Genomic DNA, 23,870 nt, shown 5'->3' on the forward strand with positions numbered 1-23,870 from the left:
TACGAAAATGGTTTTAGAATAATTATGCCATGATAGATAACTCTTTTGACAGAACTTAGACCAATCCATTCTGCTAAATGCCAAGACCATATCACCAATTAAGCAACCTCAGATAAACTTAATTGGCTCCAACGCACTACTCAAGAGTCAAGAGATATAAATGATTGTATTGCATTTGGTTATCCTAAGAAATAAACAAAGTTAAAGATGACAGTGTAGTTTCAATTCTCCTCGAATCTAGAAATCGATAAAGTACAAAGGCTTGAATTCGAGTCCAAGCAACAGTGTTCCAAGCCTCCTACAGTACAAATTGTTTGTTGAATCCTTTTTTCTATTCCCGTACCAACCGTATTGTATATATCCAAAAGTAAACTGTCTTTTTGAGCCTATATATACTATCCTCCGACGCCACTCGTTCTTCATCACATATTCATCGAGATACCATATCCTCCATATAGACATGGCAGCCTATTCATCTTTCCTCTGCTTCTCCCTTTGCCTCATGGTCTTGTGTCATGGGGCTTTTGCTCAATTCGCCTTTGGTGGTCAAAGTGCATGGCAGAGCTCACGCAGTTTTGCAGGACCTAGAGGATGCCGGTTTGACAGGCTTGATGCGCTGAACCCTACTCACCGCCTACGCTTTGAAGCTGGTACAGTTCAATATTACGACGAGAATAATGAGATGTTGCGATGCGCTGGTGTGTCTGTCCGTCGCACAATCATTGAGCCTAGGGGTCTTTTCCTGCCTCAATTCAATAATGCACCTTCTCTCGTCTACATAATACAAGGTAATTATTATCCAATTTAATGCATAAGTTTAATTACCGTCATAGATGGTTATTTAATTGCTAATTTAATAATTATCAGATGAAACGATGTAGTCAATGAAATTCAAATATTGTTAATTTTCGTAGGGAGAGGCTTTAAGGGAATCACATTTCCGGGCTGCCCTGAGACATTCCAATCCTTCCAACAACAGTCCGAGCACTTCTTAACAGGAACTGAGAGCCAATTCCAAAGCCAACAAAGGCTTCGAGATGAACATCAGAAAGTGCACCGCTTTAGGCAGGGAGATATCATTGCGCTGCCTGCTGGCATCTCATACTGGTGCTACAACGATGGTGATATTCCTGTGGTGGCCATACAAGTTTTCGATACAAGCAACACCGCCAACCAGTTGGAACCTCGACAAAGAGTAAGTCATGAAGAGTTTACATACTAAAAAAATGATGCATCATGTAGAAATTTTCTTCAAGTATTTAATTAGCTTCAAAAAATTTAATCACTAACTAAATGCAACATATGAAAACCAACCAGAGCTTTTTCCTTGCTGGAAGGCACCAGAGCGGTCAACAAACATATACAGGAGAAGAATCCTTTAGATTGGGTCAGATACGCGGCAATAACATATTAAATGGATTTGACACCCGAATACTAGCAGAGTCACTCGGAGTGAATATTGAATTGGCACGGAGACTCCAAAGCCAAAATGATCAAAGGGGGGAGATAGTCTTCGTCCCACAGGGGCTTCAGATGCTTAGCCCCTCAAGAAGCAGCCAAGAGATGCAACAACAAGAGTTCGAGGAGAGCATGCAGGGACAAGAGCAGTACCGGTACAGAGAGAGAATGCAGGGACGAGAGCAGTTTGAAGAGAGTATGCAGGGACAATGGAACATAACTGGTAACGGCTTGGATGAGGCTTTCTGCACAATGAAGATAAGGAGCAACATAGATGAGCCATCACGTGCCGATTACTTCAATAAAAGAGTCGGTAGGGTCGCAAGAGTTGACAGTGAGAAGCTGCCCATTCTCAACCTTGTCCAAATGAGTGCTACCAGAGTTGTGCTTCAAAGGGTAATTAAGAAATTAATTTTATCACGACAATTAAATTAACCAGTACAAAAATAATCAATTATCTCATACTAGTAAGTTTTAATTTGAAAGAATGCTATGATTACACCCTACTGGAGTATGAATTGCCACTGCGGGATGTATGTGACCGGAGGGCAAGGACGTGTACAGGTTGTCAACCACCAAGGCCGCACTGTCTTTGATGGATTACTTCGCCAGGGACAATTTCTACTCATCCCTCAGAACTTTGCAGTGTTAAAGAGAGCTGAGCGTGAAGGATTCCACTGGGTAACGTTCAACACCAACCAGAATGCCATGATAAACCAAATAGCAGGAAAGTTTTCGACATTCCGTGCCATGCCATTGCAAGTGCTCATGAACTCTTACCGCCTTTCCATTGAGCAAGCCAGGAGGCTCAAGTTTAGCAGAAGAGAGGAGTTTACAATCTTTAGCCCTAGGACGACAAGGATGATAAGAGATCAGTGATGGAATGATGAGTAGTTTAAAAATATAATTAAAGACTAGAATAATTAATGGTCCCACTGACATATATATAATGTGTTGTGGTGATCCAAACTCTTTAATATATAACTATGTATGAGACAAAAAGTCTACATTTGTAGACCTTTTGCAATTAACTTAGACATATTCCAACTACCGGTTTACTATCTTATCAAGAATGGAAGAATTAAAACTAGAAAAATACACACCTTCCTAACAAGCTAACTTGACCTATTAATTATGTCCATCCATAATTCCATATCGACTACAAATAATACACATATGAAGGAGAAGGACCCACCATTCCAGCTGTGACTCGAATTCTTGACCCAAGAAAATGACCCACAAAAAGCAGAATTCACATCCCCTCAAGTTGCCTAACTGACTCGAATTCTTTTTAACTTGGAACGAATCTCAAAGCACAAATAATACTGCCCCCCTGCACTATCCCGAATAGGCACCGGCACCGGCTGAGAGTAAATCTGGGCAGCTGGGCCGTCTGTTTCAATTGTCTCGAGTCAGGAACCCCCAACCTGCATGGGAGGATTTGGATTCAAGCAGAACAGGCAGGTAAACAACTGCTGTGGTTTTAGTAAGCCAAATAATTACTATACACCTTTTAGGACCTGGGCTAGTTGCCAGTTGGAGTATTGCTAGTCTACTACTACCAGGCAGTCAGGCACAAATATAAAATTGTGTTAAAGAACAAGCACTATATAATTTAAACATGCCATGACTCGAAGACAATAATTTGTAATAATCTCATACAGAGAATAAAAAAAATTGACACAATAGCAAACAATTTTATGGCCATACAACTTGTGTAATTGGAGAAGGAACATGACTCATATTCAATGACTAAGAAAAAAGATACAAGAAAACCTTTTTTAGGCTAATCCTAACCGTAAAATATAGCAATAACCACTGCAACACGATATGTCAAAAAAAAAATACAGAAAATTCGGAAGTATAAAAAAGGCACAGTTCTAGTAACAAACTAAGCATGATACTTAACCTTGCTTTTTTCTGCACAATTGTTCCACCATGTTAGTTTTCATTATGAAAACAGAAAGTACCTAACGAATCCATCCATTCTTTACAACAAGCACCTAATTTGATCACACACAATAAGCAGCATTCCTGTATCTTTGGACATACACCATGTTAGATCTAACCATGCATACCCGTTCCAAATGGTGATTCATCCATAAATCCACACTAAGACAAGGGCCCTAAATAGAAACCTACGTTATATTCACAAAAAGAAGACATACAAAAGCCAAGAGAAACAACCCTATACACTAGATACCCTCTTCCCGCAGAGGCTTTGATATAAGACGTTTAAATTCTTCCGGAGCCAATTCATTTGACCTGTCTATGCTTAAAATATTCTCCCTCAGCCTTGACATATTGTGTTCAAGCTTTGCTGCTAAACTTAACTTTCCTGCTTTTTCATCCATTATTGCTTTCTCTCTCTCTTGCAATTCGGCAATATTCTTTCTAATATCTTCCAACTCAGTTTCATGAACATTGGCCAATGCATGCAAACTCATGCTCTTCTTCTCCTCACTTGCAAGCTCAGTCTTCAATTCAACCCGTTTTGAAGAAGACTCTGTGTAGTCTTTCTTCATGTCAACGAGCTGCTGCAAGCGACTTCGTATTGGGTCTACAATGAACCCATTCTCCTCTAAAGATTCAAGGCAGGCAATTTTCTCCTCAAAGACCTTCGCTTCAGTGTGAATCGAGAGCCTCTGGATTGAATCTGACAGGATAGAATATATCATCATCAATCCAAGAGCCACACCTTCCCTCTTGTCCTCGTACTCACTGCATTTGAAATAGCACTATCCATTTCAAGCTGTAGACATACTATCTCGTACATTTCTATATCAGTCAGGTACAGATCCTAGCATATGTTACTTTTGGCTAAATTTTGGAAATATTCATTTAGGTCACAAAATCAAGTTATGGTTGAAATGGTAGTAAAGAAAAGTAACAGCGGGAAATTAATCAGGTATCATACCAATCACTATAGGTACACTGTGCGCACCAAGTACCAGCCAAGACTCAAATTCTTAATCAACATTGACTATTTACAGGAGTTGTGTAATTAGCAAGCACTTGAAATTATATTATGTGAGTCAGGTGCTGACCTAAAAAGGTCATCAGGCCAGCTTGACAAAGAGAGTACCTTTTAAGCTTCATGAAATGAGGCGTCTGAGGAATTTGACGGAACACATCAAGTGTAGTTTCTAGGGTCTTCCACAGGGGTGAAGTTTTTTCAAATGGTAATAGAATGTCAGAAGTGACTGATTTGACTGGAGTGTGCTCTGCCAAAGTGTGACTGTTAAATTTAGAGTTAGGATTTGACTCTGTTAAGACCGAATTCTCCAAGAGAGATAGTGGAGCTGCCTGGTCAACACTTGAAACTGGTCTGCTCATGCTAGTGTTTGAAATGTTGCCTTGGATTCCTGTCAGATGCTCCATAGTTGCACTTGAGTTGAGAGGCTGTGAATCAACCAATTGGCGCTTGCTGATTTCAGCAACATCCTCAGTAAAAGACTCTGGTAGGAAAACCACAAGTTTTTCTGATAAGGATTATTATTTTTTTTAATTTTTTTTTTGCATTTACTTAATTCCTAGCCACATTATATACACACAATGTTCCCTCTATTTGTTTAGTTTTATATTATATTGTTTTACTTTTCTAAATTGTCAGGTAGAACCCACATAAAATAAATAAATGATCATCTTTGTTTCGTGTTTTATCTTTATGCTCCACTCTATTTAGGCTAGGTTAGATCTGTTTGTCTAGAAATTGTAATCCACCAGAAGTGCCACTTAGCAAATAATTTCTCACCTTGAGTATTAAGCAAGCATTGGTTCTCTGCACCTACAATATGACCCACTGTGCTATCATGGGATGAGGCTCCAATTGCATTCTCCCCAGAACAATCAGCAGTGTAGTTTGTATTAGAAGCTGTCAGGTAGATTGGTTATGCCTTAAAATATGTTTCAGGGAAAATAAATTAAAACTGAAATACAGGAAAATAAAATAAAATAAAATAAACAAATGGCACTTCTCAATTATATTGATAGTTATTATCAGTTAAGCATACACAGTTGCTGTTGACATGATGCTGCTTTCTCACCATTTGTGTTTGGCTGAGGCACATCACTAGAGCTCTCATTAGATAAATTCACATCCTTTTGCTTTTCAGAAGTAGTCTGTCTATTGTGGTTCACCTCATCTTCTACAAAAATGTAACTATGGTTGCATGAAAGTGCACTTGACAATATTTTACGTGCACAGAGTGCTGATATTGGCATCTTTGAACTTCAGATTTCAAGAAAGCTTACTCTAGTAAGAAATCATGGCCAAAGCAAATAAATAAGGAAGTTTGCCTTACGTTTTTTATCTGTCACCCAGCCCTTAGTCTTTCTTTCACATGTATTGCTTCTTTTTCCTGTACTTATCTTCTGAGCCAATAAAAGATACAATAGTTATAAAAGGCTCAGCTTGCTACTAGTAGCATACATAAAAGCGAATATACAAATAACAGAATGGAAAGAATGTAATAGTGAGCTACTCACAGAATGGCAGTCCTTTAATTCTGTTAGCAGCTTGCGAGATTGAGATGTTTTCCACACAGCATGCCTAATTCTTGGACTAGAGCTAATAGTAATATTGTTTGGTTCTAATTTCACCCTTAGTTCTGTGATCGGGACTTCATCGTCAGATTCTAAGCCCTTTCTGATACAGCTGAGAATTAGGATAAATTTTAGTGTAATAACAGTAAAAACGATGCAGCAAGAGACAGATATACAGGAAAATAAATGAAGAGAACTTTTTGGGACCTGGGTGTAAATATGTTTTCTGAGGGGATTTGCAGCTCTTGAACTTCTTCCGGTTGCTCCACCTTCAGTTTTTTGCCCGTGGAAGTCCCAGAGTCAGGTGTGGTTTCACTTTTTTCAGTCAATGAAACATCAGAGGTAAAAATTTCATTGGGATTGGCTGTTTTTCTCTTCTTCCCCTAAATTACAGCAAGTAAAGAAATAATCTAGTCATTTTAGGTAAAGAATGCAGTAAATAAGTGAGGAGATACCAAAATTAACATAAATAAAAAGAAGCAAAGAAAACTTAAATTAAACGAACAGAACACAAAATTAAATAGTGCGGTGACTGATGGCAACCCTTAAAAGTAACAAGTGAGGAGAATCAGGAGATACCTTAGAAGGGCATTCCCACTTGCTCCACCTCCTGCCATTCCAATCCAACCGCCTCCGCATGTTAGAAACATTGAAATGCACTGTTGTCGGTTCGCCTTTAGATTCCACGGTCACAAGGTAATTGGAACCACTTAGACCAGTCAACACGACACCAGGAGACCAACCCCCGTTGTAAAAAACCTCCACATGAGAATCCACCACGAAGGGGTTTGCCCCAGGCTTATATACAACGACAGGCCTCAAGTACTGAGAGTCAAGGATCTCAGTCAGGTCCCCATTGGGCCGTGCGTTCAGGCTATCATACTTGACTAGGTAGTAGGACTTGTGTATCACTTTCTCAACTCGTGCAGGGAAGTATGAAAGCCCGTAATCATCTCTCAAACCATACACTTCCACTTTGTCACCTTCTTTGTAGGTTTCTTTTCTCTAAAAATAATAGATAAATTCAATCTGTCAACTTTGCCTCAATGAAAACTGTTCAACCCAAAATTGGCAAATGAACATGAAAAGAGGGGAAAAAAGAAACTCAAAAGTCATAATTGTCTGTACTGGATACTGAAGCTCTGGCCACAATGTGATCATCTCAAACAGGTCGGAACTATCATGCAATCAGATCATATGTGAATGCTTCTTAATGAGAAGAAGAAAAAAAAGTTTTGCAGGTTGTTGTATACCAGGCATATTTGTTCATTGTTTCCTATTATTCTTTTTTTTTTAAAACAAAAATCTGACAAACACAGCTGAAAAACTCTCAAGTAATGTACCTGTTGTGCTTCTCCTAGAACGGGAACCCACTTGCCATCGACAAAAGATAATTGAGGCCTGATTTCAGCCGGCTTAAATTGGAAGACCTCCCTTGAGTTGGGAAAAGACACAGTGTATAGACCTGTTGCAGGATTCCTTAGACTCGATACCACTCCATGCCACCACCCGTCACTGTGGTATGCCTCAACGAGGTCATGCATTTTAATATTTGGGTCTTCATCCTGCACAGAAAGTGATGCAAGAAACACTCAGATATGAACACTAACTTGTGCATTGATGTTACAACGACAAGAGTAATTCATGGTAGAAAACAGCTAGCATGTTTAAGAAACACTGAGATAACAAAAAAATTGAAAGAAAAAAATCTATCTCTGGACACCCACCAGTCGTAGATATAGATCTAGCAATAAACCGTATTTGCAAACCCTTTACTCACTTAAAGTACCATTCTTGTAAAATTACTCAAATTTCGAAACAAAACTCCAGGAAATTAATATAGAAAGACAACAAAAATGGGCATAAATGCATACCTCCTTACCACCACCATGTGTGCTGAAACAGCGTGGGGCCCGGGGCCTGACATTCTTGGCGTCCACATCCTCTACTAGCAGCTGCTGTCCATCATCGTCTTTCCAAAGATTGAGGTACTGGACCTTGTACTTGACATAGCGCTTTACATTAAAACGATTCAACACCTCTGCCTCGTACCAGGAGCCATAAAACCCTTGGGAGTTGATTTTGACCTCCACCTCTGCACCAACCGGAAAGCCAACCTCCGTTAACTGCGAAACGGGGTTTTGTGGGGAAATGGAGGCTGCTCCTTCAACTGTACCCCTTGATCGAGCTTTGGTCACGGAATCTTGCTTTCTTGCGCTCATTATTGGAGAATGGAGATAGAATGATAGATACAAGGAAGGAGGGTTTTAGACGGAATCTTGCTTTCTTGCGCTCATTATTGGAGAATGGAGATAGAATGATAGATACAAGGAAGGAGGGTTTTAGAGTAGAAACTTTTAGCGACCAAGTTTTTTCTTTTTCTTTGATCCTTTCTTTTCTTTTTCCTTATCTTTTATGAGAAGTTGAGAACAGAGAGATGAGTCTGTAGTCTGTACCTACGGATTTGAATCGAAAAGAAAGATGAGTCTGTACTGTGACAGTAGTCAGAATAATAAGGCCTAGTTCTTCTGGGGACGAAATACTGCAAGGAAATTCTGAAAATGGGTCCCTCGAGATATGAATCGAGTACTCTACGTAGTGAGACCTGTGAAAAATCGTTACAGAAAATCGGGCATGAATAAATAAAGTGGGTCACAAGATGAGCATTTCCCAAAATTGCAAAATTTCGTCCTTGACTCTTTTGTCTTCTTTTCTTTTTCCCGCAAAAATGTGAAGTTCATGTTCACTGTAGGGTTGCACAAAAAATTGGCAGTTCGAGTTTCATTTAAAAAAATTTGATATGTTCGTCTCAGTTTATTTATCTTGATCCAACGACTCGTACTACTTGATTCATTTTTTTAAACTTAATTCTCACACAATTAATTTTGTCCTTCTCTGTTCTAAAGATTTTTAACATTTTAAAATAGAGTTACATATATATTTCAAATTTTCTGCATGTAAAAACTTTTAGTAGAAATTGTCTCATTTTAAAAAAATCAACTCTTCTTCGGTAAACTTTTTTGGGTTGAAACCTGAAAAAAATCCTATTATATTATAATTCCTTCATCCTGTATTTTCTCTTCAAACTTTTCATATTTGTCCATCAAATTATTTTATCTAACAAAAGTAAATTAAAAGAAAGCTCTAAAATAAATTAATAATTGGATTTCGAGAAATATGGAGGATGGATCTTTGAAATTCTGTTCCGAATCTATTTTTTGACAAAACAAACAATAATTAGCATTCCTCCATCAACTTTTTCTACAAAGCACCTCTCTTCCCCTCGGTTTCCTCCATTGGTTTCATTTTACCTTTTTTAAATCTAAAAAATTACGGATTAATTATGTGAAGGTATTCGTATCTATACTCATTTTGTAAATTCAAAACTATACATGCATCTGTTTGATAATTCAGATGAATCAAATATATGCATCTTACATCAATTTATGATATGTAGAGAACACAAATCGGATAACATATATACAATCTGTTTTCATTTCTATCCACTGATTAGCAGGCAGCACCCCACCGGTACCTTTGATCATTATTGATAGACTTGAATTTAAATTTCACAATAACAAATTAAAATTCTAACTACTAAACTATAATCGCACATATGATAATTTATTAGGAGAGCTGAACTATATAAAAATTTTAATATATATACATATAAAAAAATTGAAATCATAGAGGTGAATGAGTACTCGTAGACTATACATAAATCCGCCCGATATTTTTATTTTTACTCATTTTTAAAAATATTTTAATAAAAATAACCAAGGTTTGGTGAAAATTTTAAAAATGCCCAAAACGTGTAAAAAATCTGCTTTCCCGAATAAAAATTCGAAAGAGCGGAATAAATCCGCTTCCCCGAATAAAAATTCGGAAGAGCGGAATAAATCCGCTGCCCCGAATAAAAATTCGGAAAAGTCCGCAGTCCGGCCCTTTTTAATCTAAAATTTTAAATGATTAAATAAAATTTTTAATTTAACGAGCGTTCAAAAATTATCTGACCGATTAAAATGAATCCAAAATTTCGAAATACATAATTAGTTATAAATCAAAAATTCGTTACAATTCCATTGAACATTTAGAAAAGAAATTTAAAATTTGATTTGTATTAATAAATAAATAATTTAATTCTAATTAAAAGTATAATTATACGAAATTATTCGTACAAATAAAATATAGAATTTATAAAACTCATTCATTTAGGATTTTTAGAGAATTAATTGAATATATATAATTATATAAAAGGAAATCGAATTATTAGAATTTGGCTGTGAACCCCACCAGCACTCCGCCCCCTCTCTCTTGTCCCTTCTTGGAGAAGGAAGAAAGGCACCCGAGCTCTTTCCCCCGCACGTTTGGGTGACTTTCGCCACTGTCCTTTCGTGTCAAACGGCCGTCCGAACTGACCCCTATTGCGTGTGGGATTCTCTTGGTCGCCTTCCTTGCGATCTTCCTCTCTCTTGGGTAAATGTAAACCCCTCTTCTCTAATTTTTCGTGTTGATCGAATTGATTAGTTATTGAGTCGGTTTGTTGATTTTTCCAACTCGATCAAATTGATGATAGCGTATGTGATTTATGTCGATCGATCTATTTTGAAAAATCGTAGAACTTGAATTGATTAATTATCGAGTGCGGGTTGTTGATTTTCCCAACTCGATCGAATTGCTTGAACCCCTTCTACATGACCTCCGTTATGATATTTTAAGGACATATAACCACAAATAGTATGCAATCTAACATATGTATAAAATAACGATCATATTAATACCAAAGTCACAGCAGTAAACATTACTATTAATGGATAATAACGATCATATTAATACCAAAGTGAGTACAATACATATGTAAATATAAAATGATGTATAAATGTTTGAACTAATTTGAAATTAATTAGATGATATTAGAAATTTAAATGCATGTAAGAAGAGAAAATAGTTATTCAGCATGAAGAAACATATAAAACATAAAAATGATGATATTAGATTCCTATAGAATGAATGAAAAACAGAGGAGGTGCATGGGAGTTAATTAAGGAAATATGGGTTGCTAAAATATTATTGGGCTAAGGTCTCCTTTAATCTGTTCATTTAAATATTTTGTGGCCTACTACTAAATTAATAAAATAAAAATTAATTTAGACTGTACCTAAATTTTAATATTTTCGAACTTCACTTCACATTACCAGACTTCATTCAGTTTTTCCTTAAAAATTATTGGTAAAATATGAAAACTAAAGTATATGACTTCATGCAGGTTACGTCTAGTCTAATAATTCAGATAATGTCCTGCGTATTAAAAATTATATATTAGTTAGAAATTCAATCTTCGAACTAAAAATGAATTGAAAAGACTTTAATAATCATCTAATATTAAATATAAGATACTGTAAGTACACTGGCATATATATTGAGAAACAAACACGCCTCTAATATATATTATATTCTCTTATCCGAAACTAAATTTGGTACATGACCTAATTACACATCATTACGCCTTACTGCAATGAGCGTTTTGTAGTCAATTATAGTATGTAATGGAACTTTTCTTTGTTGAACAACATTTTTTCTTATGATTAACCATTACAAACCGCTAACACAACTATATTGAAGGCATATACATATTACAAAAAAAAAATTATTTAAATGTCTAACCTATTCAAAATAAGAAAAATTTATGTAAATAATTAAATAAATCATATATTCGTGCATATAATTCGTATATTTATTTATCAATTTAAGATTCTAATAATTTGATTTCCTTTTATATAATTATATATATTCAATTAATTCTCTAAAAAATTCTAAATGAACGAGTTTTATAAATTCTATATTTTATTTGTACGAATAATTTCGTATAATTATAATTTTAATTAGAATTCAATTATTTATTTATTAATACAAATCAAATTTAAAAAAAAGTTCTAAATGATTCAATGGATTCGTTTTAATCGGTCAAATAATTTTTGAACGATTGTTAAATTAAAAAAATTATTTAATCATTTAAAATTTCGGATTAAAAAGGGCTGGACCGCGAATTCTCTTCCGAATTTTTATTCGGGGAAGCAGATTTATTCGGCTCTTCCGAATTTTTATTCGGGGAAGCAGATTTATTCCGCTCTTCCGAATTTTTATTCGGGGAAGCGGATTTATTCCGCTCTTCCGAATTTTTATTCGGGAAAACGGATTTATTCCGCTCTTCCGAATTTTTATTCGAGAAAGCGGATTTATTCCGCTCTTCCGAATTTTTATTCGGAAAAGTGGATTTATTCTGCGTTTTGGGCATTTTTAAAATTTTCACCAGATCTTGGTTATTTTTATTAAAATATTTTAAAAAATGGATAAAAATAAAAATGTCGATAAATCCGCCTATGTAACTATTCTTCGTTTTTATCAGGGCAACCTAAGCACTATTTTCATGCAGCCCTCTTGTGCGAGTGAAGTGTTTGATAGATTATTTTTTGAGTAGATATTGGAGGTCAAGTCATTTAACTATTTAATATTCACAAAGATTTTTTTTTTTTTTTTTAGTTTCAAACATGTAACCTCTTACACATAGGACATTGTCTTTACCACTAGACCAAAAACTGATTCTCGTGCTTGATAGAATTTATCTCTTATGGACTCGCCTTGACATACTATATAAACACCATCTCCATCCTCTCTTCTTCACACCTCCTACTGCCATTAGGAGATTCCATTTGTCAGGAACTCTTGCTAGGATGGTCACTCTCTTTTAAGGTGTTAGATATAGGGCCTTAAAAGAGTCGGTATGTATATGTGGTGCGAGATCTGATGATTTTCCTTCTATTTTTTTCTCTCTTTTTTATGAGAAGTTTATATGTTATTTTCTGTAGATTAGCTGAGTTGGAGGTATAGTGAAGTTTAAGGATAATATGATCAAACTAATTAAATTGTTAATTTAACGAGGCAATATAAAAGAATTGTAATTGTAAGGTCAATATTAGACCAAAAGTTAATTCTCGTGCTCGATAGAATTTATCTCTCATGGCTTCGCCTTGACATACTATATAAACACCATCTCCATCCTCTCTTCTTCACACCTCCTACTGCCGTCAAGAGATTCCATTTGTTAGGAACTCTTGCTAGGATGGTCGCTCTCTTTTAAGGTGTTCGATATAATGTCTTAAAAAGAGTGGGTATGTATATGTGGTGCGAGATCTGATGATTATTTTTTCTATTTTTTTCCTTTTTTTTATGAGAAATTTTTATGTTACTTTCCGTAGATTAGTTGAGCTAGAGGTATAGTGGAGTTTGAGAATAATATGATCAAACTAATTAAATTGTTAATTTAATGGGTAATATGGAAGAAATGCAATTGTAAGATCAATATGATATTTTAAAGAGTGGAGGAAGAAATATAAAACTGACAGTGAGTTGCGTGACATACAATATATATTAAGCCTCTTTCAAAATAACACAACGAAAAGTGTAAAATATATAGATAATTTCAAATTCTTAATGTTATATATAACTTATAAGCACAATTAATATGATGTATGTATCATGTACATAATTTAAAAGTGCGGTGCATGTTTTATCCTTCAGTTGACAATTTGAAAGTTCAACTCACAAAAAAAATAAAAAGCAATTTGAAAGTACTTTCAACAATCAAAGAGTAATAATTCTTAGGGAGAATTTCATGTATCCCCCTCAAAAACCTTGAAATTATGTATTTCCCCCTCTAAAATTCATAATATCGTATTTACCCTTCTAAAGTTCAAAAACTCACAAATTTACCCAATTTATTAATTTTTCTAATAAAACTCATTTTAAATTTATCAATTACCTATTTTACCCTTTCTCCATACTTTCTTTTTTCTTTCTCTTTGTTCCCAGAGAAATCCTAAGCACCTCATGCTTCAAAGAACTTAACTCCTCGCATTGTATGACATTTATTGCAGATTTCACAGCCTCCATTTGGATTTGATTAAGGTTTGCCCACATTATATTCTTCAAAAGACTACTCTGGGTCATATTCTTCACGGTGAATATCCTTTTTTAAAAGCTTTGGCTATTGTATAAACAGTAAAATTGTTACATCATGCTAGTATGCATCTTGTTCCTAGCATCCAAAAATTAACAACTAATTCACACAATCCAGTGGTTATTTTTTCTATCTAAATACCACAAATAAAACAACTATAAAATCAATCCATTAATCACAAAAAAACAAAAGCAAGCTATGAATTAAAAAACCTTTTGTCTTCCCTCTTCTTCTGTCAGCAAATTATTTTTCCAAAGTTAAACATCCTGTTCTACTATGTCTGCTAACTGGTACGCCGGTACCAACTTCCCCCTGAATACCAGCGCATTGCACTATTTCCAAATTGACCACAGAAAACAAATTATCCATGTTTTCACTGTTAACTTATTATCGGTTCTTACACATACCTCTGACAGGTACCATATTTCCTGTACCGAAGGACCTGGTACCGGTAATTCACAACCCAAATTCAGTGAAATGCAATTCCAGACCTGGGCCGCGTATGAGCAGGTGAAGTGCTGTCTCAATCGGGCCTTCATGGTGAATATCAGATATGATTTCTTCCTCCATATTAAAAAAAAAAAACCATAGTGCACAATCAATTGAAATTGAAATTGAAATTAGAATTAGAATTTTGAAACAGAAAACTGCTAATCTGAATTGCATTATAGCCATGAAAATTGCCAAACTAAAATTACCACTATAGGCCAAGCCAATCTAGGAATTTTTTATGAATATATTTAATAATTTATAGAGATGACCAGCATGAGAACGGCTAGCTTACCATGTTATTCCTGGAGGGCCTGTTCGACTGGTGCATAATAGAGGAATTGAAGGGAATTAGGTCTTTATTCCTGTCGAACAGATCTAGAATTAGCTAGATTAGAGAATATAAAATAGAGTATTTCCCTCAACTTTCAATTCCAGGGAGGGGCTGGAATTAGATTTTTCCACGGAATAGAGAATAGGTTGAGACTTTTTTACCCTCATTCACGCTGATGTGGCATATCCTTCAATTTTCTATTCACAACCCTCCTCCTCTGCACGTTTCCAGAGAAAAGAGTCTCCTCCGCCGAATATTTGTCCGATCTCCGGCGATACTTCGAGAGAAGAACGAATCAAAGGTCAGAAAACCACATATTGGATTTTTTACCTTTTAAATGAGCTCCGTAATGCCATCTCTCTCCTCCTCCTCGTCTCAATACCTCTTGGCTTCTCTGACAAATACGTTGTCTCCTCCTTTCGTACCACCTCTTATAATTTCTCACCTTCACTGAGTCGTATATTGCTTTCTTACTTCTAATAAATTTCTAATTTTGTTGAAATTTGTTTTACTTGTTTCCTCTTTGTAGTTCTTCGAATCAACAGAGCTTCTACTATAAATCAGCACACAAGAGTTGAAATTTGTTGTGGTAAGGTCCTTTTAATCATTTATGGGACTTCTTAACTCCAGGTTTAATTATTGATTTGGTGTGGTTTGATTATTGTTAAATTTAGTTTATATCTTCTTCATGCATAATTTGGAATGACTTATTTTTCCAAAATATTATATGCTGGTTCTTACTTATTTTTCATTCTTTATTGTGTACCACTATTGAAAGGATTTTAAAATTGATCAATTAATCATTATAATTTTCTTGGTCCACTTGAAAACAGGAACGGGAGAACTATTAATAGCTATACTGTTATGCATGTTACACACCTGTTATGAGTGAGGCTTTCCTAGAAACATTTTGCCTTTTTATTTCTTTTGTTGTTGTCTTAATTTGGTGGGTACTGAAAGAGTGAGGTAAGATTAGAATGCATAATCTTCTATGACTCCTACTAGTGACAATACCATCATCCTAGGACTCGTACCAGTGACCCGGTAATCTAGATCCAATTGCTATAATGTATCATTTACTTTCAGTTCATTCTTTTCAACCAAACTGGTACCAACAAACTCCAAAACCAGCACTTGTTACAAACCAAAAATAAAAAGGTATTTAGATAATGAATTTAGCCAAACTTCTTTACACTATAATAGAGGACATCTTCATGAGTGCATAGGAACAAACCTTGCATTTTTTGGATTTTTCTAGCATTTATAGTGAAGTTTCAAAGTTCAGATTCTAAAAAAAAAAAACTGGTACAGTACCAACCAGGTACACAAACTGCCGTGTACAATACCCCAAATTCAACCTAGTTTGAAAGCCCAGAAAAATATGAAATAAATTATAGTTACAGATCTCAGTGTCTTGAGAATTTTGATACGAACATCAAATTTGGATCTCTACTTTATTATACCCAAAAATCACAAGGGAGGTTATCAGGGATACCCAAATTGTCATGAGCTGATAGGTTGTGCCTAAGTTATTCAATAATGAATTGATGGATGAATATATTAAAGAGCACATATTTCATTATTAAAGAACATATGTTTTTAAAATTAAAATTTATGTTGTATTTCTGGTGATGATTTTATTGAAGAAGAGAGTAAGGCGTTCCAGCAGGCCATCATGTCAAATATTGCGAAGGGTCCTACAATGTAGTGGATGGTTCAAAAAGAAGCCGAACTCGAGGTGTCAACAAGGCGATATTTCCATGCTCCCTTTAGTTCCTAGCGTACTCCAAATTCAAATATCCGTTATAATTTTAATCAAAAAGGTTGCATGAGTACATATATTTATCTCTCCATCTGATGTCATCATTGGTGGCACATTGATAGTAAACCGCTTTACCGAACTTCATCCACCAAAATCTCCTCAACCTTTGTCACTATGGTTACAGCAACTCCATGTCTCAGCAATGTGTTAGCGGTCTCAGGTCTAAAGCTTCATAAAACAAAAATATCACTGTTCTTTGGATGGGAACGGAGCTTGGGATCTCGGGATTTCTTAGGAACGAAGAGAAAGGAGAAGGATAAAATGGGTAATTGATAAATTTAAAATGAGTTTTATTAGAAAAAAAATCAATAAATAGGGTAAATTTGTGAGTTTTTTAACTTTAGAAGGGTAAATATGTTATTATGAATTTTAGAGGGAGAAACACGTAATTTCAAGGTTTTTGAGAGGTATACATGAAATTGCCCCTAATTCTTAATACATTATCCAACACTATTCAAGAATACCAAATTAAAAATATATAGACAATCTTCATGTACAAGTACAACTAATATAAATGCATAAATTAATTTTTACCACAAATTAGATTGATTTAAAAATGTAACCAAAAATGTTATAATCAAGTTGTCACTCTCACACAAATTAAGTTGAAGTTGAGAACTTATCAACGGTCTTTGACACTCTTCTACACGTACTATAGCCAGACCAAAATGTTTAATTGAATTCACTAATACCCGTTACAAGCATTACGTGTCATACAAATTCTACAACCTGTTGTTGTTATTTTTATTAGGGGAAATTTCATGTATATCCCTCAAAACTCTCAAAATTGCGTAATTCCCTTCTAGAATATTTTTTCTTTATCATATTTATCCGTATAAATTAAAAAAAACTCAAAAGTTACCCAACTTATTTTCTATTAAAACTCATTTTAAATTTATAAGTTACCAATTGTACTCTTTTAAAAATAAAAATATGCAACTTATTTAAGAGAAATTTTTGGTCTTCTAATTGATTGTTTTTTAGAGAAAATGATTCATTTTCTTATGACATATACACAAGCACATGTCGAAATGCTATGTGTATGTAATACAAGTAGAGAGATGAACCATTTGTCCTAAAAAATGATTAACTTAGAAGACAAAATAGTTTCCTTATCGGACTACATATTTCTATTTTTAATAAAGGGTATTTTATAAATTTAAAATATGTTTTTATAGAAAAATCAACAAATTGAGTAAATTTGTGAGTTTTTGAAATTTAAAAGGTAAATATGACATTATGAATTTTAGAGGGAAAATATGTAATATTTATGTTTTTGCGGGGTATACGTGGTTAACTGGTAAATGGAATTTAAATCTAAACTAGTAAACCCAAATTCCCAGTGGAAAAGCAACATAATCCACGAGTTAAGACCACAGAAGCTTGTTTGGGCCTGGACAAACTTGTAGTGGGCTTTTAGTAGGAGTGAATTGTTTTCTAATTATGGGCCTTTTCTGTTTTACGCCTGAACAAATTTGAAAGCATTTAAATAATAGGCCGCATAGATAATACTGTGAAATATTAGTAGTGATTACTAGAGACTAGTCAAAGGCCTACGGGCTGTAAGAGAAGCAAAAAAAAAAAAAAATAGTTAGAACTTAGAAGTTTTAACATGTATTTATTTTGAGAATTTACTGAAGTCCAAATAAATAGGGGTAATTGACACCAAAACTAAAAAGAAAATACATAGGAATCACCTGCGATTAATTAATGTCTTTTAACAATAAATAAAGTGATAACAATGTGCGTTAATAGTAAATATTTGAAATATTCATTTTCAAGTTTTTTTTTTTAAGAGAAAGGTGAAATTCAAGCCCTCAAATTTCATTTATGGTGAGTGGTGACACAAGTTATGTCACGGTTACAAGATTTAACTGAAAATAAAATTGAAAGTAAGTAAATAAGAAAATGACAAATTGTAACAGAAAAAGAAAAGGCAAACTACCCTAATGGATCAAGCATCAGATTATGATTTTCTTATACCAGTGAACTGGTAAAGTTATTTTTTGCTGGTACGGTCCTATTTTTAGCTTGTAAACCAGCTATCTATCTCCTCTATCTAACACAATATTAAATTCTTGAGGATTTGTTAACAAAATAGTCTCTTATTTACACAGTATTTTTGGTTATCAAAGTACATTCTAAAGATTCTTAATTAGCACCAAATTCTCAAATTATCACATAATACATTACACTAGTCATCGAATGAAATTTAAAATAGATTATCTAGAAACTCAGAAAACACTTTCAGAATGAGTAAACTTCACTACAGAGCATAGTTTTCTTCATTGTTTCTTCCCACACATTGGTCATAGATAAACAAACCTTTATACTAATTCTTCATCAAGCTCTTCAAGTAGCTTCATGATGATCATATCCATGTGCCAGTTCATCGCCGCCTCATTGATATTCGATCTGTCATCCAGCATCCTTTGATAAGAATAAGATGTACCTGATGTTTCACCTGCTTCAAAACTCCCGAGAGTGTGGCACGGTGGGTCTCTCAGCAAAGGAAAAAATTGCCCGTCTCCATATGCACCGTAGTCAGGGAGGAGATCTACCGAGCGCAACTGCTGAAGGCTATGAGCGAAAAAGCATACACGGCGACGGCACGCAAGACCCATGTTGCACATGCGAGTCCTGTACCTGGTTGGGTGGAGCCAATACTCATACAGCCCATGGGAGTACTTACATCTGTTGCCCCGGCGACACATAGTAATATCTTGAGACTCATGACACATCTGTCTTTTGTACTGAAACTTGCATGGGTCTCGCCGTTGGATCTGCTCCCCTTGATGCAGATAAGGACAGTACCCCCAGTTGTGGGCCCTGCGGTCAAGGCATCTCTTCACCTTGAAGCAATACATCATGAAGTTGTCGTCAAAAGTGTACAATGGTTGTCGTTGTAGGTAGCAATAATAGTTGAACTGGAAAAAAGGAGAAAAGAAAATTGATGGATCGAACAAAAGCGAAGCTGGGAGCATAGCCATGGCCGAATTTGTACTCAAGGGGTTCTTCACTGAAGGAAATAGCAAAGCTAGAAAGTTTGTTTATTGATTTTTCACCTCCAGAGAGGAGAATGATGAGGATGTACAAGGCTACCAAGAAACTTAAAGGCGCATAGTCTTTTGTCGAGATCTGCATGACGTGTAATATATACGTGGTAAACCAAAAATGTAACGCGTCAAGAAGTTACCATCATTGATTTGTTGTAGCACTTAATAACATTGTAATTGTTTAGCGGATGGATGCCTCGTTGAAATAATTAAGCCTTAATTGGTATCTAACAAATAGTTACATTTATAATTATATTTTGCTCCTGTTATTATCGCTGAGTGACACATAAAGTCCTCTTACATGCCATTTCACTACATAGGCTATTGTACAGTACGTACCAGCTATCTATGATTGCCTTGAAGAACTAACATTTAGCTCTTCTTTCCTTTTATTTTTCATTTATTCCTCAAAAATCTCAGATCTTCATATTATTATAGGAAAGATTAAACTGAGATGTTTACATACATATATGTAACTTAGTTAAAAGATTTTTGAACATGCATATATCCCGTGATGCATGTTTCTATAATATATATAACCTGAAGGTCCATCTGGTATGGAATCCCTTCACTGGTAGGTTGACCTTTGAAGTAGTTACATACATGCTGATAAAGCAATCGGAATCGATGTGAGTGAGTGAGTGATCGACGAAGACAGGCGCTTCCTCCCCATCTTGAGTGAGTGATAGACTAATATAGGGTTTTGCAATCGGTTAGGGATGTGCAACTTAATTCAAAGAGTGGGAGAAGATGAGAGAGGGCCACATATTACTAGAGGAGGGGTCAAATGCCTCCATTTTTTGTTCCTCTATCGTGCTTTCATTTTTAAAACTTTAATAACTCAAAATTTAAATTATAAATGTCAAAATAAAACCGTTAGATGTGATCTATGTTATTTTCTTTATATGTTTATGAAATATTATCACATTTCAATTTTGATTTTATGTGAATTAATAAGTTAAAATTAATAATGCATGCTCGGTAGACATTTACGTACCCTCATTTAAAATTGTTATCGTACTACTAATTATAGTCTAAAGTAAAGAAGTTTAATCTCAATTAAAAATAAGGCCAAAATTGCAGTGTTATTTTTTTCATAATTCCTCAATTATTTTATAGAAATACTCCAAGTTGTTTGTATCAACTTTTAATCATTATTACGGTTAATAATCCAATCAAAAACCATGGAACAATTACTAAAAGAGGAGGGATCAAATTACACCATTTTTTGATGACATCGAACTACACTCTTCATTTTCAAAGTTTTGAAACTCTAAACAGTCGATCCAAATCATTCAACATAATGGATATGTTAATGTTAAGATTACACTCGGTTCCAGCATAACTTGAGGATCAAGCCAAATACTCTAGAAGATCTAAATCTACTCAAAAGAAGGAAATAATAAATTGAAGGATATCAATCATATCTAGTGAAATAGGCAATAAATAGTATTTGATTATTTGTCATTAATTCTAAGGATTGGTTTTCATATTTAGCATGATATACAAAATATTTTTGAATTGATAAATAGGCATGTAAGAGCCGTGTAATTCAATCAAGAAAGAAAAGAAATAAAAAATAAGGGAGATTCATGGAAGTCTTGTGTTCTTGAGTTGTTTTATTATTTTTTGACAGTTCTATTATTATTATTTTTTACAGTTAAAATTTGCTAGCAGATCAAATTTTACATTTTTTTAATTTTTTTTACTATTTATTAAGTATTTAACAAAATCGCTATATTCAGACCATTGAATTTTTGTACCCATCTTAATAAGTAGTAAAAAAGTTCAGAAAAATGTAAAATTTGATTTGCAAGCACATTTTTACATATCCATCATGTTGAACGGTTTGAATCGACTATTTGGACTTTGAAAACATAGGGTGTAATCCGGTGTCATAAAAAAAGATGTAATTGGATCCCTCCTCTAAACGATACTAGGTAACAAAACCACATACATCCCATAAGCACTAGCTAGACAATACCTTGATGACCAACATTCATGCACCACATACACACACACAAACAAGATTATACTTATCACACTCGACAGATAACTAAACATGCATATGCATGTATTAATATAATTAACTAGTTCTATACGAGGGTCGTACCGAGCAAAAACTTATGATAATTAGCTGAAAAGTAAGATGCAATTGATTCATATAGATCAGATCAATCACACTTCTCATCATCAATACCAAGACAATCACTTAGAATAGAACCATACATTAAATTAATTTTCCTCAAAGTATATTCAAGTCTCTGATGCCATTCAAAACCACCTCTGAAAAGTCAGATTCTAACACATTTTGACTCTCTCCATCTGCAAGCTCCAATTTAACACCATTGTCACATCCCTCGTCGTGACCAACAAGAGGTTCACTAGCTTGAGATGCCTGTGCCAAGAAAGGACAAGGCACCAATCCACCGAACATTGTTGCAACGTCGAAGCTTCCAAACCTAAACCATTTGTCATCATAATATCATATGGTGGAGCGGTAACACCATCACAATACACTTCAGGATGCTTCTCCTCAGGTTTGTGAGCAAAGAAGCAAAAGCGACGCCAGCAAGTGCTTCCTCTATCACACATTATGGTGCGGTATCGGGTCGGGTGCATCCAAAACTCGAATGTACCATGAGCATTTCTGCAGTGTTCCCCAAAGCAGCACTTGCCAGATTGACGAAACTCCTCACATATTTCCCCAAGGTAAGTGTACTTCATTGGGTTTCGCTGGACAACTTGCTCCCCTATGTGCGCATAGGGGCACGACAGATGGTCATGAATTAATGATGTTCTTTTTGCAAGGGTTCACTTTGAATTTATACATCATGAACTCATCTGACTGATCTTGATAATGGGCCCAGAGATCCCTGGGACTTGGTTTAGGGAATTGATTCTCAACTAGGGTAGTTTGAGTGTTGGAATAAGGTTGTTTGAGATAGTTTGGATACAAAGCAAAAGAATGGGGTGGAACTGGATTATTGGTCGCTATGGTTTGATCCCATTCCACAAAGGTGTAAGCGTCTATCTCAGGATACATCCAATTAAATGGTAGAAAAAGGGTACCTTCTTCCACTTGAGCAGCTTCCTCCTTGCTTAAAGAATCAAGAAGCTCGCGGCTTCTTTGAACAGCAAAATGGTTATCTACTAAAAAGAAACGACTCTCCGGCATTACTTCATGACCAGGGGCAAGTTGTGATCAAATTGCACTTGCATCTCAACCACCTGAGGGAATTGAGATGTAAAGGGATCATAATTCATGGTGTTGGAGCAATGAGGTGGGTGAAGAGGATGCATTGTTTCTCCTTCCTCTGTTCTCTGATTGATTTTTAGGGATTGAGGAATAATAAAGGAATATTGTGTTGGTATTTATAGCAACAGAGCGAAACAAAACATGAATATATGTATCGTGTGATGTGGAATTCATATTTTATATGGCATTGTGATATATTAATGTATGCTTCTTATAATGCACTATACATATACTGATATATATGGTTATAACTTAGTATAGTTAGTCATTTGACAAACTGCTACATAGATGACCAAAGTTAGATGGCAGATAGAAATGTGATTTGGTGCATGGTATTTCGGACAAGTCCTTGTTCTACACTTATTCAAGTTATTTCTTAATTTTTCATTTTCATTGTTGCTTTGGTTCATTGAGTTTTTTACATCTAGTTATCTGTGGTTTTCTATACATGTAAATCTTTTAAAACTTTTTTGGATGCTTTCTTATGAATCTACTAACTTGGACTTCACATAAGGCAATACGTGACTTGTGATATCTCATTGATGAAGTTAATTTTTGCACAGTACATATTAGCTTTGTACGAGAAAAAAAAATGCATTTCTTAGCTCAATTTTATTTCCTCATCAAGTTAAGCATATATGCATGAGAGAAATATATGAATTAACTTCTATCGTGGTGCTTAGAATTGATTTGAAAGCCGACAAAATCTAGGATCGATCGATCTAATTGTTAAATATCTTTGGACACACGTGCTTTGTGTTGTTATGAGTAAAATTAAAACGGAAAATGTCATTGGACCATAATTCACCTTAATTTTCATGGCATGTGTATTGAAGTTTGACCGTAGCAATTTATTTTTGTACCAATTAATTTTTCATATCCTTGATTTA

General features: G+C 34.9%; 4 protein-coding genes across 12 annotated transcripts in view; 2 read left to right on the forward strand and 2 right to left on the reverse strand.

The window, feature by feature from the left end:
- The window catches only part of LOC144567134 (peroxisomal acyl-coenzyme A oxidase 1-like), a 104,626-nt gene extending 89,590 nt beyond the window's left edge, over nucleotides 1-15,036 (reverse strand). The window contains exon 1 of the mRNA XM_078317187.1: nucleotides 15,029-15,036. The gene's annotated coding sequence lies outside the window, so the exon portion shown is untranslated. The remainder of the gene's footprint in view (nucleotides 1-15,028) is intronic.
- Nucleotides 461-1,222, forward strand: LOC144567842 (glutelin type-A 2-like). Its single transcript, XM_078318024.1, has 2 exons — nucleotides 461-788; nucleotides 915-1,222. Exons 1-2 carry the CDS (start codon nucleotides 461-463, stop codon nucleotides 1,220-1,222), a joined length of 636 nt encoding a protein of 211 aa, XP_078174150.1.
- Nucleotides 1,294-2,337, forward strand: LOC144567644 (glutelin type-A 3-like). The gene is made up of 2 exons (XM_078317815.1): nucleotides 1,294-1,854; nucleotides 1,945-2,337. Exons 1-2 carry the CDS (start codon nucleotides 1,294-1,296, stop codon nucleotides 2,335-2,337), a joined length of 954 nt encoding a protein of 317 aa, XP_078173941.1.
- LOC144567843 (DUF724 domain-containing protein 3-like) lies at nucleotides 1,755-8,228 on the reverse strand. 9 transcript variants are annotated; one of them, XM_078318026.1, is made up of 11 exons: nucleotides 7,878-8,228; nucleotides 7,347-7,568; nucleotides 6,583-7,008; nucleotides 6,211-6,386; nucleotides 5,947-6,115; nucleotides 5,763-5,832; nucleotides 5,472-5,606; nucleotides 5,213-5,332; nucleotides 4,544-4,916; nucleotides 3,646-4,179; nucleotides 1,755-1,845 (listed from the first exon to the last, which is right to left on the reverse strand). In XM_078318026.1, the coding sequence occupies exons 1-10, from the start codon at nucleotides 8,223-8,225 to the stop codon at nucleotides 3,654-3,656; spliced, it is 2,565 nt and encodes an 854-aa protein (XP_078174152.1). In that variant the 5' UTR covers nucleotides 8,226-8,228; the 3' UTR covers nucleotides 1,755-1,845; nucleotides 3,646-3,653. The 9 variants fall into 9 exon arrangements, with proteins under 9 accessions (XP_078174152.1, XP_078174153.1, XP_078174155.1 ...); XM_078318027.1 differs by lacking the exon at nucleotides 1,755-1,845 and having other exon boundaries at nucleotides 3,379-4,179; nucleotides 5,763-5,829; XM_078318029.1 differs by lacking the exon at nucleotides 1,755-1,845 and having other exon boundaries at nucleotides 3,379-4,179; nucleotides 5,213-5,281; nucleotides 5,487-5,606.
- Nucleotides 15,037-23,870: the final 8,834 nt, after the last annotated feature.

The sequence above is a fragment of the Carex rostrata genome, chromosome 16 (genome assembly GCF_964058835.1).
Source record: "Carex rostrata chromosome 16, lpCarRost1.2, whole genome shotgun sequence".
NCBI lineage: Eukaryota > Viridiplantae > Streptophyta > Magnoliopsida > Poales > Cyperaceae > Carex > Carex rostrata.

Coding starts and splice junctions, on each gene's coding strand:
- LOC144567842 (XM_078318024.1), top strand. CDS start 461: ATGGCAGCCTATTCATCTTTCCTCTGCTTCTCCCTTTGCCTCATGGTC. Junction 789..914: donor TCTCGTCTACATAATACAAG/GTAATTATTATC, acceptor TAATTTTCGTAG/GGAGAGGCTTTAAGGGAATC.
- LOC144567644 (XM_078317815.1), top strand. CDS start 1,294: ATGCAACATATGAAAACCAACCAGAGCTTTTTCCTTGCTGGAAGGCAC. Junction 1,855..1,944: donor CCAGAGTTGTGCTTCAAAGG/GTAATTAAGAAA, acceptor TTAATTTGAAAG/AATGCTATGATTACACCCTA.
- LOC144567843 (XM_078318026.1), bottom strand. CDS start 8,225: ATGAGCGCAAGAAAGCAAGATTCCGTGACCAAAGCTCGATCAAGGGGT. Junction 6,116..6,210: donor GAAAACATATTTACACCCAG/GTCCCAAAAAGT, acceptor CCTAATTCTCAG/CTGTATCAGAAAGGGCTTAG. Junction 5,607..5,762: donor CTGGGTGACAGATAAAAAAC/GTAAGGCAAACT, acceptor ACATTTTTGTAG/AAGATGAGGTGAACCACAAT.